This window comes from Tursiops truncatus, chromosome X, assembly GCF_011762595.2.
Source record: "Tursiops truncatus isolate mTurTru1 chromosome X, mTurTru1.mat.Y, whole genome shotgun sequence".
NCBI lineage: Eukaryota > Metazoa > Chordata > Mammalia > Artiodactyla > Delphinidae > Tursiops > Tursiops truncatus.
The window spans coordinates 28,638,387-28,657,347 of record NC_047055.1 but is presented as its reverse complement, the minus strand read 5'-3'; the positions used below and the strand labels follow the sequence as shown (position 1 = coordinate 28,657,347).

At 41.1% G+C, this 18,961-nt stretch overlaps 1 protein-coding gene across 1 annotated transcript in view; it reads left to right on the top strand.

Moving 5' to 3' along the window:
* SLC25A43 (solute carrier family 25 member 43) overlaps window positions 1–8,590 on the top strand; it is a 42,249-nt gene extending 33,659 nt beyond the window's left edge. The window contains exons 4-5 of the mRNA XM_019949557.3: window positions 2–136; window positions 977–8,590. Coding sequence (XP_019805116.1) covers window positions 2–136; window positions 977–1,177 — 336 coding nt within the window. The 3' untranslated portion in view covers window positions 1,178–8,590. The remainder of the gene's footprint in view (window position 1; window positions 137–976) is intronic.
* Window positions 8,591–18,961: the final 10,371 nt, after the last annotated feature.

Sequence of the window (18,961 nt, the reverse complement as noted above, 5' to 3'; positions counted from 1 at the left end):
GGCTCAGAGCTCCTACCTTCCCCACTGTGGAGGAGTAGATGTCCATTTCTCAGGAGCAGTGGACTGCTTCCGGCAGATAGTGAAAGCCCAAGGGGTCCTGGGGCTCTGGAATGGATTGGCAGCCAACTTACTGAAGGTGAGAGTAGTGGTGAGTCTACTGCTTGTCTGCCTCTTTCACTTCTACCCTGTTCTGTGCCTTTGATGCTCCCCCTACAGTTTGCCTGGAAACAACTCCTCTAGCACAATGCAGGCTGGTTGTCAGCCCTGGAGAGTGGAGACCCTGTGCAGTGTTGGGGCATCTGACACCCCATCCCAGAGGAGCTGAGCATTTAGTGTAAAGGTTCCCAACATGTAGGTTCATGGACTCCAAAGGGAACTTAAACCCCCTATCCTAAAATTGTATGCAAAAATGTGTCTATATGGGCATCTGTGCATCCCTCTGCAGAGAGGATCCATAACTTTCATTATTTTCCCAAAGAACTCCATAACCAAAAAAAAAAAAAAAGTTAAGAACTGTGGACTAACCTTGGACTAACCTTGATGCAAAGTGATTCCTGATTCCAATCAAGACAAGCACATGTTGGGAATTCCCTAGCTGTCCAGTGGTTAGGACTCGGTGCTTTCACTGCTGGGCCCAAGTTTGATCCTTGGTTGGGGAACTAAGATCCTGCAAGCCGCGAGGCACAGCCAAAAAAAAGGACAAGCATATGTTGACAGGCAGTGTCAGACTGCCTACATGCATATCAACCCAGACCCAGGCTTCCCTAGGGCGTGCCCTTCAGTGGTTCTGCTATTCCTCTCCCCAGTCCTCACTGGGCCAGCTTGCATTTTGCCATCTTCCCTGATTCCAAAAAAGAATGACCATGTTGTATTGTCTACAGCCTTTATCTTAGTTTACCCTGATCCAAGTCGATTGCAGACGCATTGATGTTTTCTTTTAAGATTTTAACATGATTTTCATTTTCTTTTTAAACAGATAGTTCCATATTTTGGAGTTATGTTTGGCACCTTTGAGTTCTGCAAGAGAATCTGTCTTTACCAAAATGGTTACATCGTGTCTCCTCTGAGCTATAAATTGACCCCAGGGGTGGATCAGAGTTTGAAGCCCCAGGAATTACGGGAATTAAAGAAGTTTTTCAAAACTGGACAACTAAAGTCTAAAAAACCAACTCTTTAAAACAGAATGGAGCTAGAAGTGCACTGACTGAAGGTGTGTTGCAATCAGAGAGAAATGTAGCCTCAGAATTGTGCACGCGTGGAGTGACAAGAGGGTGCTCCTGTCTGCTGCTCTTGGAAATGAGAAGATTCGGCCATACCTGAGCTCGAAACTGATGGCCCTGTAAACATCTACACCACCGAGGGTTTCCCAACATGACCGTCGCAGGATGGCATCCCACCAGGTTTTACAACAGAACCTAGCAGTAGTGAAATGTGCAATTCACACTCTGAATGTAAGTAGGCAATTTACACAACACCAAAAAAGGGCATTGCCATGACTCCTCAGAGCAACATGTAGTTGAAGCGGCTGGGCAGATACCACACCGGGAGCTCCGCCACAGGCTCACAGCTTACACCAACCCACAGCAGCCTAGTTTCACCCAGATTCACTCCAGGCTTCCTGATACAGTCCTGGAACTCATAATCTTTGCTGACTTCTGAGTGCACACACCATGGTGTAAATTATGCCTTATCAGAAACTAAATGAAAACATTTAACATTTAAAAGTTACCACTGTCGAGGAGGAAAACAAGATGGCAGAGGAGAAGGACGTGCTCTCACTCCCTCTTGCGAGAACACCAGAATCACAACAAGCTGCTGGACGATCATTGACAGAAAGACCCTGGAACTCACCAAAAAAGATACCCCACATCCAAGGACAAAGGAGAAGCCACAATGAGAGGGTAGGAGGGGCACAATCACAGTAAAATCAAACCCCATAACTGCTGGGTGGGTGACTCACAGACTGGAGAACACTTATACCATGGAAGTCCACCCACTGGAGTGGAGGTTCTGAGCCCCACATCAGGCTTCCCAACCTGAGGGTCCAGCAATGGGAGGAGGAATTCCTAGAGAATCAGACTTTGAAGCCTAGTGGGAATTGATTACAGGACTTTGACAGGACTGGGGGAAACAGAGACTCCACTCTTGGAGGGCACACACAAAATAGTGTGTGAATCGGGACCCAGGGGAAGGAGCAGTGACCCCAGGGGAGACTGAACCAGACCTACCTGCTAGTGTTGGAGGGTCTCCTGCAGGGGCGGGGCATGGCTCTGTTTCACAATGGGGACAAGGACACTGGCAGCAAAAGTTCTGGGAAATACTCCTTGGTGTGAGCCCTCCCAGAGTCTGTCATTAGCCCCACCAAAAAGCCCAGGTAGGCTCCAGTGTTGGGTGGCCTCAGGCCAAACAACCAACAGGGAGGGAACCCAGCCCCACAGTCAAGTGGATTAAAGTTTTACTGAGCTCTGCCCACCAGAGCAACAGTCAGCTCTACCCACCACCAGGCCCTCCCATCAAGCCTCTTAGATACCCTCATCCACCAGAGGGCAGACAGCAGAAGCAAGAAGAACTACAATCCTGCAGCCTGTGGAACAAAAACCACATTCACAGAAAGATAGACAAGATGAAAAGGCAGAGGGCTACATTCCAGATGAAGGAACAAGATAAAACCCCAGAAAAACAATGAAATGAAGTGAAGATAGGCAACCTTCCAGAAAAAGAATTCAGAATAATGATAGTGAAGATGATCTAGGACCTCAGAAAAAGATAGGAGGCAAAGATTGAGAAGATGCAAGAAATGTTTAACAAAGACCTAGAAGAATTAAAGAACAAACAAACAGAGATGAACAATACAATAACTGAAATGAAAAATACACTAGAAGGCATCAATAGCAGAATAACTGAGGCAGAAGAACGGATAAGTGACCTAGAAGACAGAATGGTGGAATTCACTGCTGCAGAACAGAATAAAGAAAAAAGAATGAAAAGAAATGAAGACAGCCTAAGAGACCTCTGGGACAACATTAAACGCAACAACATTCACGTTATAGGGGTCCCAGAAGGAGAAGAGAGAGAGAAAGGACCAGAGATAATATTTGAAGAGATTATAGTCGAAAACTTCCCTAACATGGGAAAGGAAATAGCCACCCAAGTGCAGGAAGCGCAGAGAGTCCCATACAGGATAAACCCAAGGAGAAACATGCTGAGACATATAGTAATCAACTTGGCAAAAATTAAAAAGAAAAATTATTGAAAGCAACAAGGGAAAAATGACAAATAAAACACAAGGGAACTCCCATAAGGTTAAGAGCTGATTTCTCAGCAGAAACTCTACAAGCCAGAAGGGAGTGGCATGATATACTTAAAGTGATGAAAGGGAAGAACCTACAACCAAGATTACTCTACCAAGCAAGGATCTCATTCAGATTCGATGGAGAAATCAAAAGCTTTACAGACAAGGAAACGCTAAGAAAATTCAGCACCACCAAACCAGCTCTACAACAAATGCTAAAGGAATTTCTCTAAGTGGGAAACACAAGAGAAGAAAAGGACCTACAAAAACAAACCCAAAATGATTAAGAAAATGGTCATAGGGACATACATATTGATAATTACCTTAAACATGAATGGATTAAATGCTCCAACCAAAAGACACAGGCTTGCTGAATGGATACAAAAACAAGACCCATCTATATGCTGTCTACAAGAGACCCACTTCAGACCTAGGGACACATACAGACTGAGAGTGAGGGGATGGAAAAAGATATTCCATGCAAAAGGAAATCAAAAGAAAGCTGGAGTAGCTATACTCATATAAGATAAAATAGACTTTAAAATAAAGAATGTTACAAGAGACAAGGAAGGACACTACATAATGATCAAGGGATCAATCCAAGAAGAAGATATAACAATTATACATATATATGCACCCAACATAGGAGCACCTCAATACATAAGGCAACTGCTAACAGCTATAAAAGAGGAAATCAACAGTAACACAATAATAGTGGGGGACTTTAACACCTCACTTACACCAATGGACAGATCATCCAAACAGAAAATTAATAAGGAAACACAAGCTTTAAATGACACAATAGACCAGATAGATTTAATTGATATTTATAGGACATTCCATCCAAACACAGCAGATTACACTTTCTTCTTAAGTGCACACGGAACGTTCTCCAGGATAGATCACATCTTGGGTCACAAATCAAGCCTCAGTAAATTTCAGAAAATTGAAATTATATCAAGCATCTTTTCTGACCACAACGCTATGAGATTAGAAATCAATTACAGGGAAAAAAACGTAAAAAACAAACACATGGAGGCTAAACAATATGTTACTAAATAACCAAGAGATCACTGAAGAAATCAAAGAGGAAATCAAAAACTACCTAGAGACAAATGACAATGAAAACACGACGATCCAAAACCTATGGGATGCAGCAAAAGCAGTTCTAAGAGGGAAGTTTATAGCTATACAAGCCTACGTCAAGAAACAAGAAAAATCTCAAGTAAACAATCTAACCTTACGCCTAAAGGAACTAGAGAAAGAAGAACAAACAAAACCCAAAGTTAGCAGAAGGAAAGAAATCATAAAAATCAGAGCAGAAATAAAAGAAATAAAAACAAAGAAAACAACAGCAAAGAGCAATACAACTAAAAGCTGGTTCTTTGAGAAGATAAAATTGATAAACCATTAGCCAGACTCATCAAGAAAAAGAGGGAGAGGACTCAAATCAATAAAATTAGAAATGAAAGAGGAGAAATTACAACAGACACCGCAGAAATACAAAGCATCCTAAGAGACTACTACAAGCAACTCTATGCCAATAAAATGGACAACCTGGAAGAAATGGACAAATTCTTAGAAAGGTATAAACTTCCAAGACTGAACTAGGAAGAAACAGAAAATATGAACATACCAATCACAAGTAATGAAATTGAAACTGTGATTAAAAATCTTCCAACACGGGCTTCCCTGGTGGCGCAGTGGTTGAGAGTCTGCCTGCCGATGCAGGGGACACAGGTTCGTGCCCCGGTCCGGGAAGATCCCACATGCCATGGAGCAGCTAGGCCCATGAGCCATGGCCGCTGAGCCTGCGCGTCCGGAGCCTGTGCTCTACAACGGGATAGGCCACAACAGTGAGAGGCCCGCGTACCACCAAAAAAAAAAAAAATCTTCCAGCAAACAAAAGTCCAGGACCAGGTGGCTTCACAGGTGAATTCTATCAAACATTTAGAGAAGAGCTAACACCCATCCTTCTCAAACTCTTCCAAAAAATTGCAGAGGAAGGAACACTCCCAAACTCATTCTATGAGGCCACCATCACCCTGATACCAAAACCAGACAAAGATACTACAAAAAAAGAAAATTACAGACCAATATCACTGATCAATATAGATGCAAAAATCCTCAACAAAATACTAGCAAATAGAATCCAACAACACATTAAAAGCATCATACACCATGATCAAGTGGCATTTATCTCAGGGATGCAAGGATTCTTCAGTGTATGCAAATCAATCAATGTGATAGACCATGTTAACAAATTGAAGAATAAAAACCATATGATATATCAATAGATGCAGAAAAAGCTTTTGACAAAGTTCAACACCCATTTATCATAAAAACTCTCCAGAAAGTGAGCATAGAGGGAACCTACCACAACATAATAAAGGCCATATATGACATGCCCACAGCAAAGTTCATTTTCAATGGTGAAAAACTGAAAGCATTTCCTCGAAGATCAGGAACGACACAAGGATGTCCACTCTCACCACTATTATTCAACATAGTTTTGGAAGTCCTAGCCACGGCAATCAGAGAAGAAAAAGAAATAAAAGAAATACAAATTGGAAAAGAAGAAGTAAAACTGTCACTGTTTGCAGATGACATGATACTATACATAGAGAATCCTAAAAATGCCACCAGAAAACTACTAGAGCTAATCAATGAATTTGGTAAAGTTGCAGGATACAAAATTAATGCACAGAGATCTCTTGCATTCCTATACACTAATGATGAAAAATCTGAAAGAGAAATTATGGAAACACTCCCATTTACCATTGCAACAAAAAGAATAAAATACCTAGGAATAAACCTACCTAGGAAGACAAAAGACCCATATGCAGAAAACTATAAGACACTGATGAAAGAAATTAAAGATGATACCAACAGATGGAGAGATATACCATGTCCTTGGTTAGGAAGAATCAATATTGTGAAAATGACTGTACCACCCAAAGCAATCTACAGATTCAATGCAATCCCTATCAAATTTTTTACGGAACTTTGTTCCTTAATGACATTTTCTACAGAACTATAACAAATCATCTTAAAATTTGTATGGAGACACAAAAGACCCTGAATAGCCAAAGCAGTCTTGAGGGAAAAAAACGGAGCTGGAGGAATCAGACTCCCTGACTTCAGACTATACTACAAAGCTACGTTAACCAAGACAATATGGTACTGGCACAAAAACAGAAACATAGATCAATGGAACAAGATAGAAAGCCCAGAGATAAGCCGACGCACCTATGGTCAACTAATCTATGACAAAGGAGGCAAAGATATATAATGGAGAAAAGACAGTCTCTTCAATAAGTGGTGCTGGGAAAACTGGACAGCTACATATAAAAGTATGAAATTAGAACACTCCCTAACACCATACACAAAAATAAACTCAAAATGGATTCAAGACCTAAATGTAAGACCGGACACTATAAAACTCTCAGAGGAAAACATAGGAAGAACACTCTTTGACATAAATCACAGCAAGATCTTTTTTGATCCATCTCCTAGAGTAATGGAAATAAAAACAAAAATAAACAAACGGGACCTAATGAAACTTCAAAGCTTTTGCACAACAAAGGAAACCATAAACAAGACGAAAAGACAACCCTCAGAATGGAAGAAAATATTTGCAAACGAATCAATGGACAAAGGATTAATCTCCAAAATATATGAACAGCTCATGCAGCTCAATATTAAAGAAACAAACAACCCAATCCAAAAATGGGCAGAAGACCTAAATAGACATTTCTCCAAAGAAGACATACAGATGGCCAAGAAGCACATGAAAAGCTGCCCAACATCACTCATTATTAGAGAAATGCAAATCAAAACTGCAATGAGGTATCACCTCACACCAGTTAGAATGGATATCAGAAAATCTACAAACAACAAATGCTGAAGAGGGTGTGGCGAAAAGGGAACCCTCCTGCACTGTTGGTGGGAATGTAAATTGATACAGCCACTATGGAGAACAGTATGGAGGTTCCTTAAAAAACTAAAAATAGAACTACCATACGACCCAGCAATCCCACTACTGGGCATATACCCACAGAAAACCATAATTCAAAAAGACGCATGCACCCCAATGTTCATTGCAGCACTATTTACAATAGCCAGGTCATGGAAGCAACCTAAATGCCCATCGACAGACAAATGGATAAAGAAGATGTGGTACATATATACAATGGAATATTACTCAGCCATAAAAAGGAATGAAATTGAGTCATTTGTTGATAGGTGGATGGATCTAGAGACTGTCATACAGAGTGAAGTAAGTCAGAAAGAGAAAAACAAATGTCGTATATCAACGCATGTATGTGCAACCTAGAAAAATGGTACAGATGAACCGGTTTGCTGGGCAGAATTTGAGACACAGATGTAGAGAACAAACGTATGGACACCAAGGGGGGAAAATGGCAATGGGGTAGGGATGGTGATGTGCTGAAATGGGCAATTGGGATTGACATGTATACAGTGATATGTATAAAATTGATGACTAATAAGAACTTGCAGTATAAAAAAACCAAAAAAACAACTAATACTAAACTTTCTTTGGGTTATTTGTATGGAAATATGTTAATATAAATGTTTCAGACATTACATGAAATTTCTAAAAATCTTATATGTTCTGGTATGATGTTATAAGTCATAATTCTAGTTATTACTTTAAAATGTATATCTCAAAAATAACTAAATTTCCTTGTCAATTGCATTATTATGAACTTTCATCAAATCTTTAACCGTGGTCATTTTTAAGGCTTTCGTCATTTACAGACAGTTCTGGGTGTACTCTGATGCTTTTGCAAAAATTTTCCTATAAAAGGGTTTCATCTTCAAGGAATTCATGGAAAAGACTGACAAGTACAGGTTTCTGGTAACTGACTATACTGCTGAACTGAATGAATAAGCATTTTCAGAACTCTAATGGAAAACTGATGAATTCATAAAAGTGCTAACAAAAGATCAAGATGAAAAAAATTAATTACATGGGACTGAGTGAACTGATGAGGATGATTATAATTTTTGTGACTTTCCATTTGAATAAAAAAAAATCCCACAAGGACTCAGAGGCAGAAAATATACAAATCAATTTTCACTGCAAAGTAAAGGAGCCGTTACAGTGGAGGATTCCTGGACTTAATGTCAATATTATGACATAGTATGAGTGTGTTTCGTGTTTGGTAATTGCAATCATTGTTGCTTTTGTTGTGGTCATCCATTTACAATGCTTGGTGTCAGTTTATCTCTTGTAAAAATAAAATACAGTGTGTGTGTGTGTGTGTGTGTGTGTGTGTGTGTGAAAAAATAAAAATAAAAATGGGGAACTGAGAAAAGAAATAAATTACAAAAGATAAAACAAAAAAAAAACAAAAGTTACCACTGTCATAGTAGAACCATCCTTCTTTATTTAATTTGAAGCATCCTAGGCTTAGAATCTTGTGTTTCTGGAAGGTAGTTTATACCATGACTGCTTCATCATGCCCCAGAAGACCTTCTTTCAGTTGAAGTCATGTATAGTTCAAGTGGCCTGAATTCTCTTTTTTTTTAACTTGCTTTACAAGCCTACCCTGAAAATAAATTATTTAGTCAACTTATTCTCACAACATGTCCCAGTTGCCTAGAAAGGATCAAATAGAACATTGGATGTACACACATACACACACACACACACACACAAAATGTAACTAAACAAAAAACACTTCAGTCTAATCATCTCTACTAAATTTTTTAAAATCAAATTTCGGGTTTATTCCACCTTGGGGATTCTATGTCAAGTTTATGTAACTGTACCTTTTGAATAGTGCCTATCTATACATTAAAAAACTATCTAATATTAAGTTGTTAATTTATACACACACAGAGAGAGACTTGCAGTATGTTGAAAGTATTTTTCCCTATTAAATTTATTTTCCAAAGAAAAATGATGTTGGTCATTTATTACTAATCTGAGTTGTAAAACTATAGCTATCTATATATACTGGCCAAAATCTTTAAACTCTTAGAAACCTGTCCTATTGAAACATATCAAAATAACTCATTTTTCCAACCGCTGGGCAGACTGTGTTTTATGGGGAAGAGCAGTTAATACACACATGAAAATCTCATCTGTAACCCAATCTGTTAGAGTTTAGAGGGTAGCAAATTCTTAACCCAGAATGAATCGTTCATGTTAGTTACTCTTGATTTTCCTTGAGGTGAACAACTTCTTAAAAAAATTCTGAAAGCTGCAAAAAATTATATTAAAACTCTAGTTCTGTTCCTGAAATGAACTTCCAGCTCTTTGCATTTTCTCAGAGGTATGAAGGAAGTGTTCTGCTTTTCTGCCTTATGGCTGGCAGTGGGCACCACAAAACTGGGCTAAGTACTTTAGGAGGATTGTAAAGATGTGTGATGCAATATGTTTTTTTAATATATTTATTTATTTATTTTTGGCTGCGTTGGGTCTTGGTTTCTGCACACAGCCTTTTTCTAGTTGCGACGAGCAGGGGCTACTCTTCTTTGCAGTGCGCGGGCTTCTCATGGCGGTGGCTTCTCTTGTTGTGGAGCACGGGCTCTAAGCACGCGGGCTTCAGTAGTTGTGGCTCGTGGGCTCTAGAGCGCAGGCTCAGTAGTCGTGGCGCACGGGCTTAGTTGCTCCGCGGCATGTGGGGTCTTCCCAGACCAGGGCTCGAACCCGTGTCCCCTGCATTGGCAGGTGGATTCTTAACCACTGCGCCACCAGGGAAGCCTGTGTGATGCAATATTGACCCAAGAGTAACTTATAGCCTTAAGGAACAAAACATACCTATGCATATGAAGTGACTATAATTACAAAGCAAATACCAGCAAGGGCATGATAATGCAGCAGCAACTGTTTACAAGATTACCGAGGGGCTCCATATAAACTTAGTGAATCAATGATTAAAGGGATAATCACAGGTGAGAGCAGGCAGTTTGGGAGGGAATGAGTCTTGAACTAAGTTTTGAGGGACGTGAGAGGATAATAGTTGGTGAAGAGGAGGTTGGAGGGAGAGTAGGTTGAAGGTTGAAGGAAGGGTGTACGTGGTGTCTCAGAGGTGGAAGGAAGCAAAAGGTATCTGGAATAAGCTGAGAAGACTGGCTTCGTGCATTCGTTCAATGACCGCTTGCACTCCAGGCACAGTGGCACATGAGGCAGCTAAGTTCCTTGCCCACGTTCTAGTGAAGGTGGCAGTCAATAAAAAACTAATCAACAAGTTAGGTAAGTATAGATTGTAATGTTATGAGGGGAATAAACAGGGTGCTTTATCAGAGAATTATGTGGGGAGTAAAGGAAATATTTTAAATCAGGGAGCCAGGGAAAGCCACTATGAGAGGTGATATTTGAAATGAGATCTGAAAAATAAGAATGAACCAACCACATAAAAAACTAGGGAGAAGAACATCTTGGCAGGGAGTACAGAAGATGCAAAAGTGGTACCGGTAATGGGAAAGTCTTGGTAAACAGCAAAGAAGTGAGCGTAGCCAGAGTGTGGTGAGTGAGAATGGGTGAGATGAGGTTGGAGAGAAGGCCAAATCATATGTGGCCACTTGGCCCTTAGTAAAAAGTTAGATTTTATTCTAAATGCAGTGGGGAGTCATTGAAGGTTTTTATGCAGAGAAGCTGTATAATCTGATTTTCATTTTTAAAATATCTCTCTGCTGTGTGGATAATAGATGGGAAGAATGAGTGGGAAGACCAGTTAAGAGGCCATTACAAAGTCCAAGTAAGAAATGATGGCTTATGGGGAATTCCCTGGCAGTCCAGTCGTTAGGACTCAGTGCTTTCATTGCCGTGGGCCCGGGTTCAATCCCTGGTCGGGGAACTAAGATCCCACAAGCAGTGCAGCCAAAAACAAAAAATTAAAAAAAAATTTTTTTTAAATGATGGCTTGGACTAGAATGGTGGCAATAAGGATGGAGAGGAGTGAATGGGTTCAAGATATATTTTGGAGCTTGGACTCAGCAGGATGTGCTGAGCAACTGAATATAGGGAATAAAAGAAAGAAATCAAGGATGGCACCTAGGTTTTTCGCTTTTGACTTGATTAAAAAGGTAGATAAAAAAAGATTAAAAAAAAAGGTAGATAATGTTGCTATTTGCTAAGTTGGGAAAGACTGGTGAGGGCCGGAGTTTTGGTGAGAAAGGAATTAAAAGTTCTCTTTTGGACATGTTAAATTTGAAATGCCTATGAGACATCCAAGTAGAGAAGTCAAGTAGACAGTTGACTGGAGCATAGGCTGTTCATGTAATTGTCCAAACCAGTTGTGGTAGACAGAATAATGACGCCCCCTCCATCAAGGGTGTCCACACCCTAATCCCTAAGAACCTGTGAATATTTACCTTACATGGCAAAAGGGACTTATCAGATGTGATTAAGGTTAAGGATATTGAGATGGAGAAATTATCATGGCTTATCTGGGTGGACCCAGATAAAGTGGAAGAGGAAGGTGGAAGAGAGACTTGAGGTTGCAAAAAGAGGCAGAAGAAATGGGGCATGAGAAGGACTTGGCTGGCTTTTAAGACAAAGGTGGCCAGGAGCCAAGAAATGGGGGTGGCCTCTAGAAGCTGAGGATTACTCTCAGCTGACTGTCAGCAAGGAAATGGGGACTTCAGTCCTACAACCACAAGGAATTGAATTCAGCCAACCACCTGAATGAGCCAGGAAACAGACTTTCCCCTAGAGCCTTCAGAAAGGGTTGCAGTCCTGCCAGACACCTTGATTTTAGCCCAGTAAGACCTGTGTCAGACTTCTGACCTCCGAAACTGTAAGATAATAAATTTGTGTTGCTTAATCCACTGAGTTTGTAATAAGTTGTTACAGCAGCAATAGAAAACTAGTATACCAGAACACTATTGATAATCGTGTCAGAGTAATAGGCATAAACCTGGACTGTCCTGGTCGAAGAGGACAAGTCTGTAGTTCAGGAGGGAGTGGTGGCTGGAGGTAGAAAGTTGGGTGTGGTCAGCAGGTAGATAGCCTTTAAGCCAAGAGACTGAAGGAGACAACCGAAGGAGACAACCAAAGAAGTGGATGGAAAGAAACTCCTGGGGGAGGGGGAAGCAACAAGAAATGACACTGAGGAGATGGTGGCTAAGGAAAGGTCTCAAGATGTGGAGCAGCTGGAAATCTTGTACCCTGCTGTTGGGAGTGTAAAATGGTAGGATCATTTTGGAAAACAGTCTGGCCATTCCTCAACTGTTTTAACACAGAGTTACCAAATGACCCAGCAATTCCACTCCTAGGTATCTACCCCAGAGAAATGAAAACATATGTCTACACAAAAACTTGTACAGGAATGTTTATAGCAGTGTCATTCATAATAGGCAAAATGTGGAAATGGCCCGAAGGTCTATCAAGTGATGAATGGCTAAACAAAATGTGATATGGCCATACAATGGAGCTACTTAGCAATAGAAAGGAACTGACTATTGACACACAAAAAAAGCATAGATGAATCTCAGAGTATATACATTGATATATCAAGTGGGAGAAGCCAGATGCCCCCATCCCCCCAAAAGGGTACCATACTATATGATTCCATTTATATGAAATTCTAGGAAATGCAAACGAATCTATAGTGACAGAAAGCAGATTAGTGGTTGCTTGGGGAGGGATTACAATGGGACGAGAGATAATTTAGTGTGGTGATGGATACTGTTCACTATCTTAACTGTGGTGATGGTTTCATAGGTGTATATGTATGTTAAAAAGTATCAAATTTGGGCTTTCCTGGTGGCGCAGTGGTTGAGAGTCCGCCTGCCATTGCGGGGGACGCGGGTTCGTGCCCCGATCCGGGAAGATCCCACATGCCGCGGAGCGGCTGGGCCCGTGAGCCATGGCCGCTGAGCCTGCGCGTCCGGAGCCTGTGCTCCGCAACGGGAGAGGCCGCAACAGTGAGAGGCCCGCGTACCGCAAAAAAAAAAAAAAAAGTATCAAATTTTATACTTTATGTAAGTTTCATTGTATATAATTATACCTCAATAAGACCGACATTTTGTTTTGTTTGAAGCAGTTAACCAGGGATGGGATCCATCAAACGCTTTCTAAGTCTGCCCAAAGGGGCCAGAAACAAAGTCCTTGATTGGGGGGCGGGGGGGCTTCAAATGCTAAGCTGAGGAGTTTAGGATTGATCCACTAAGCAAAAGGTAGTCACTGGTTTCTTGAGGAAACCAGTGATGTGATGAAAACCGGATGTGAGCAAGATTGTTCCAGAAGCTGAAATAGAAATGAGAGACTAGAGAGAGGAAGAGTGGCCAGCAAACGAGGGGCACTGTTTTCTCCTCAGTGATTACACTGGTTTGGTGTGGGGTTTTTGTTGTTGTTGTTGTTGTTGTTTTGGTTTTTGCTTGTTTGTTTTTGGCTGCACCACGCGTCTTGCTAGATCTTAGTTCCCCGACCAGAGATTGAACCCAGGACCTCGGCAGTGAGAGCACTGGAGTCCTAACCACTAGACCGCCAGGGAATTTCCCTCAATGATTACACTGCAAACACAAGTGTGATGTTACAGGCTTCCACACTGCAAATGCAAGCCCAGTCTAAAAAGTGAGTGATTTTTCTGGGGTATCTCTTAGAGTCTCAAATCCTCCTTAAATGGTCTCTGATATGGTTACCAGATTATAAGTAGGGTCCTTACCTGGGATAGAGAACTGGCTTACCACCCTACTTAAGCAGGGATGGAGTGATTTGTTCATTAAAACTCAGAGTTAGTCAACCTAAGTTAGTATTTTTCTTTTTTTAAGATATATATTTATAGGGCTTTTTAAAAAATTAATTAATTTTATTTTTGACTGCGTTGGGTCTTCGTTGCTGTGCGTGGGCTTTCTCTAGTTGTGGCGAGCGGGGGCTACTCTTCATTGTGGTGCGCGAGTTTCTCATTGCAGTAGCTTCTCTTGTTGCAGAGCACGGGCTCTAGGCGCGTGGGCTTCAGTAGTTGTGGCACGTGGGCTTAGTTGCTCTGTGGCATGTGGGATCTTCCTGGACCAGGGCTCGGACCCGTGTCCCCTGCATTGGCAGGCGGATTCTTAACCACTGCGCCACCAGGGAAGCCCAGTATTTTTCTTAGTATTAATAAAATCTAACATGTATTGAATGCTTACTATGTATTAGACTGTTTATGCATATATTATCTCATTTAATTGTCCCTATAGTCCTTCAAGGTACAGGTACCATTATCGTTCCCATTTTATACCTGAAGTCATGGAAGTCTGGAGGGGTTAAGCAACTTACCCAAGGCCTGACAGCAAGTGGCAGAGCCAGTATCTGAACTCCAGCAGTTTGGCTGCAGAGCCCACCCTCTTGACCACTAGGCCAAATTACCTCTCTCTTACTTTGTCCCAGATTCCCAAACTCAGAAGCTCAATCCATTCAATCTTATAGACACAAAGGAATAGAGCCACAGAATCTTAGAATTAGACGGGTGCAGAACTCTCTTCCCAGCCAACATAGCAATCTCGTCTACAGTGTCCCTAACAAGTGGCCATTTTACCCCAACTCTTAACATTTCCAGTGACAAGAAGTTCCCCACATCGTAAAGCAACCCATTCCACCTTTAAGTCGCTCTTTTGTTTGTTTTGGTTTGGTTTTTTGCCACACCATGCGGCTTGCGGGATCTTGGTTCCCCAACCAGGGATTGAGCCCAGGGCCCCAGCAGAGAAAGCACAGAGTCCTAACCACTGGACCACCAGGGAATTCCCAAGCAGCTCGTATTTTAGAAAGTTATTTCTTGTTCAGCTGAAGTCTACCTTTATGACACTTCTACCAGCTGGTGTTGATTCCATATAGAATGTCTTTTTCTCTTCCACCTGACAGCCCTTCAATTATCAAAACAGTCATGATGGCCCTCCTTCACCCAAAGCTCTTTCCCAGTTAAATCTCTCTCATTCATTCAGCCATTTCTCATATGACATGATTTGCAGCTACTTCACTTTCCTGACTGCATTCTTTGAATACGTTCCAGTTTGTTAACGTCCTCTTAAACATGGTATCCAGAAGTAAGCACAAAGCTCTATGGGCAGAGAATGGATTTGAGGACACGGGGAGGGGGAAGGGTAAGCTGGGACGAAGTGAGAGAGTAGCATTGACATATATACACTACCCAATGTAAAATAGCTAGCTAGTGGGAAGCAGCTACACAGCACAGGGAGATCAGCTTGGTGCTTTGTGACCACCTAGAGGGGTGGGATAGGGAGGGTGGGAGGGAGACGCAAGAGGGAGGAGATATGGGGATATATGTATATGTATAGCTGATTCACTTTGTTATAAAGCAGAAACTAACACACCATTGTAAAGCAATTATACTCCAATAAAGATGTTTAAAAATATATATACAATAAAATAAAATGGATAACCAACAAGGACCTACTGTATAGCACAAGGAAGTCTGCTCAATATTCTGTAACAACAACCTAACTGGGAAAAAATTTGAAAAAGAATAGATACATGTATATATATAACTGAATCACTTTGTTGTACACTTGAAACTAACACAACATTGTTAATCAACTGTACTCCGATATAAAATAAAAAGTTAAAAAATTAAAACTTGGGGGCTTCCCTGGTGGCGCAGTGGTTGGGAGTCTGCCTGCCGATGCAGGGGACGCGGGTTCGTGCCTCGGTCTGGGAGGATCCCACATGCCGCGGAGCGGCTGGGCCCGTGAGCCATGGCCGCTGAGCCTGCGCGTCCGGAGCCTGTGCTCCGCAACGGGAGAGGCCACAGCGGTGAGAGGCCCGCGTACCGCAAAAAAAAAAAAAAAATTAAAACTTGGGGGAAAAAAAAAAGCTCTATGGGTGGACCAGCAGAGGCCCAAATGGGACTAAAAGTCCCCTGATCTGTTGATGACCATCATCCTGACCCAACTTAAGACTCATTAGCATTTTCTGGCGTTGCCAACTCACAGTCAAGTAAGACCCTCAGTTCTTTTTCACACATGCTCTAGCTCCTTATCCTTAAATGTCCTGCACTAAATAGAGCATTAGAAACCTTTATTGTGGTCCTTTCCATTTTATAAGCCTGTGTTTATGCTGGACTTTAGCCCTTCTGACTCAGTTCCTAGAGTTTTGTGATACTCTTTGGTCTTTGTCCTTGGAAGCCTAGCCCTCACTGTGTCATCTATATATGTACTTTCAAAATCTGAGCTCATCAGAGGATAACCTGGAAGGGCATTTAATTGATTAGATATATCTCCCTTTTTAATTTCTCATTGGAATTTTTCCAAATTGTACAGGTCTGAATTTTACCTTGGGAATCTCTCACCCTCCTGAGCTATCTTTCTGTTTGGAACTTGGCCACGAGATCATATTTATCTTTTCTCTGATCCTTCTGAAGTCTGACACACACACTCCACAGGTTACTTAACCTATCTGACTATGCCGAGCATTCTTTGGTTTGACAGATCCAGACCAGTCAGTCTTGGTCAGTTTCACTCAGATTCTTGTCACTTTTACTTTGCTAACCAGATCTTCCTTATTTATTATCAGGATTAAGCCTAGTTTGGCAAGTTACCTCATTGCTTCTTCAGTGTTCTGAGAACTGTAATTATCAGCAAGAGAGTAAAGAATTTATCCAGTGTGTTGCTATCAGAATAATGAAACCTACAGCAGATATTCAGATGGTTTGTCCCTGATCAACATTTCTAGTCTAGGTGATGGCTTTATGAAGTACTATTCATAGCTTTTATCTATCTAGGCAATCTCTAGATATGCTTCCATAATGACAAGCACTTTCATCTCTCCCTTTCATTTTCATGGAATGCTTTTCACCCTCCCACCAATGAATTGTTCTCCTTCTATATGGTATCTCTCTGAACCAGGTTTACCCTTCCTTTTCCTGATGCCAGTCAGAAGTCCCATTCCATCAAGTTTGAACAATACCTATCAAATTGTGTTTTCTTGCTTGTATTGACATTTTACATTCACTTTATTACCCATACTCTGGGTGTGTTAGTACACAGATAACTGAGGCCTTAAGTATCATTTCTGATCCTCTTCCTTGTTTTTTCTGAGAGTTACTAGGCACTGCCTTAGCTTTAGTTTCTCTTTCTTAGTTATACATGTATTCTACACAACTTCCAGAACACAATAGTTACTAACACAGAGCTCCCACTATGTCTCACTGGAGGCATTTGTTTTTGATGAATTGACTAGCCATATATCATTATCAACATCATTATCATTGACATTAGTCTCTGTTTTCCTGGACTTTTGCTACTGGTTTCTTTATTTTTTTTTCCTTTTTTTTTTCTTTTGACGTTTTCATTTTTTTAACTTTCAGAAATAAAAATGTTGCCCCCAAAAAACCAGTATAAAGAATTTCCATGTATCCTTCACTCAGCTGCTCCAAATGTTAACATCTTACATAACTACTATAACTAAAAGTACTATTGGTAGACTATTATTAACTAATATACAGATATGTATCCAAATTTCAATAGTACCATCAATGTCCTTTTTCTGGTCCAGGATCCAATCCAGGATCACACATTGCATTAACCTGTCATTCTCCTTAGGCTCCTTTAATCTGTGACAGTTCCTCAGTCTTTGTCTTTCATGACCTTGACACTTTTGAGAACATCTGACTCCTTGAGGTACCCCTGGTCATTGGCAACCAGGAGAGCTCCAGCTCACAGTAGATTTAGCAAAATACCGAGTCATGACATGGACTCGCTTTTAAATGTATTTCATCTTCAGTAAAACTATACTTAAGCACCCAAAGACTGAAAAGGGACAAGTTCTATGTAGTTATTTGATCATCTTTTTGTGGAGAGAGAGAAATCTAACAGAACAATAAATGTGGAGATGCTTGAAACAGTAAAAGAGCTTTGGACTAGAATATGGTAGGGACATCATGCTCAAAGGGTAGCAGATGTGGCCAATGAAAGGTAGAAAAAGGTACATAAGTGATGGTAAGGTGGGTCAGAGTAATTAATATTTGAATAAAAATGCATTCATCAGAATGTCAAGAGTTCAGACTAGAAAGGTTTTGAACTGTATTTTGAAATGCATTCTAAAACCCACCTCCCTCTAAACAAAATGCTCCAGAGACTTTTTGTTTTAGCTGTTCATTCTCTCACCAGTAGAGGTAGAGGATTGGCTACCGCTTTCAGAGAACACACTCTGTCACTGAAATTGCACAGCAAGGTCATTTCTGTATCCAGCTGCATTTCTATTATAATCAGCTAACAAGAGCCTAGCGGCCTCTCGAGAATACAGGTCAAAGATAGCCCCCAGGATCAACAAAGCTGGAGTGAAAATTTCACTTCTTTGAAAACTTGCTGTGTGTGCTCAACACTTCGGATTGCTGGGGTTCTTGGGAAGACTAAGGAATTGCAAAGTATACTTAGAGGAAGGACCTGACATTCCTGGAGGAATCCTAGAATTGGGTCCTTTAACGGGCAGATCTGGAGAAGGTGGGAGAGGGCAAGAAAGTAAAGTGAGGGGTATGCCACCTATGTTTTCAGTGTGCTGGGTACCTAGGGCTCAGCTGCAGTTGGAGTTTTCAACAGTTATCCTTACTTTTATAAACATGGTTGTGATTACTTACATAGGATTTGTGATGACACTCTCAGCTCCTGTTCTGAATCTGAGGGAGTGTACTCAAGCTAACAAGTAAGTTTTCAAGGACATGTGTGGCAAATGCTCCCCCAGTGCAGAGATTAAGGGAC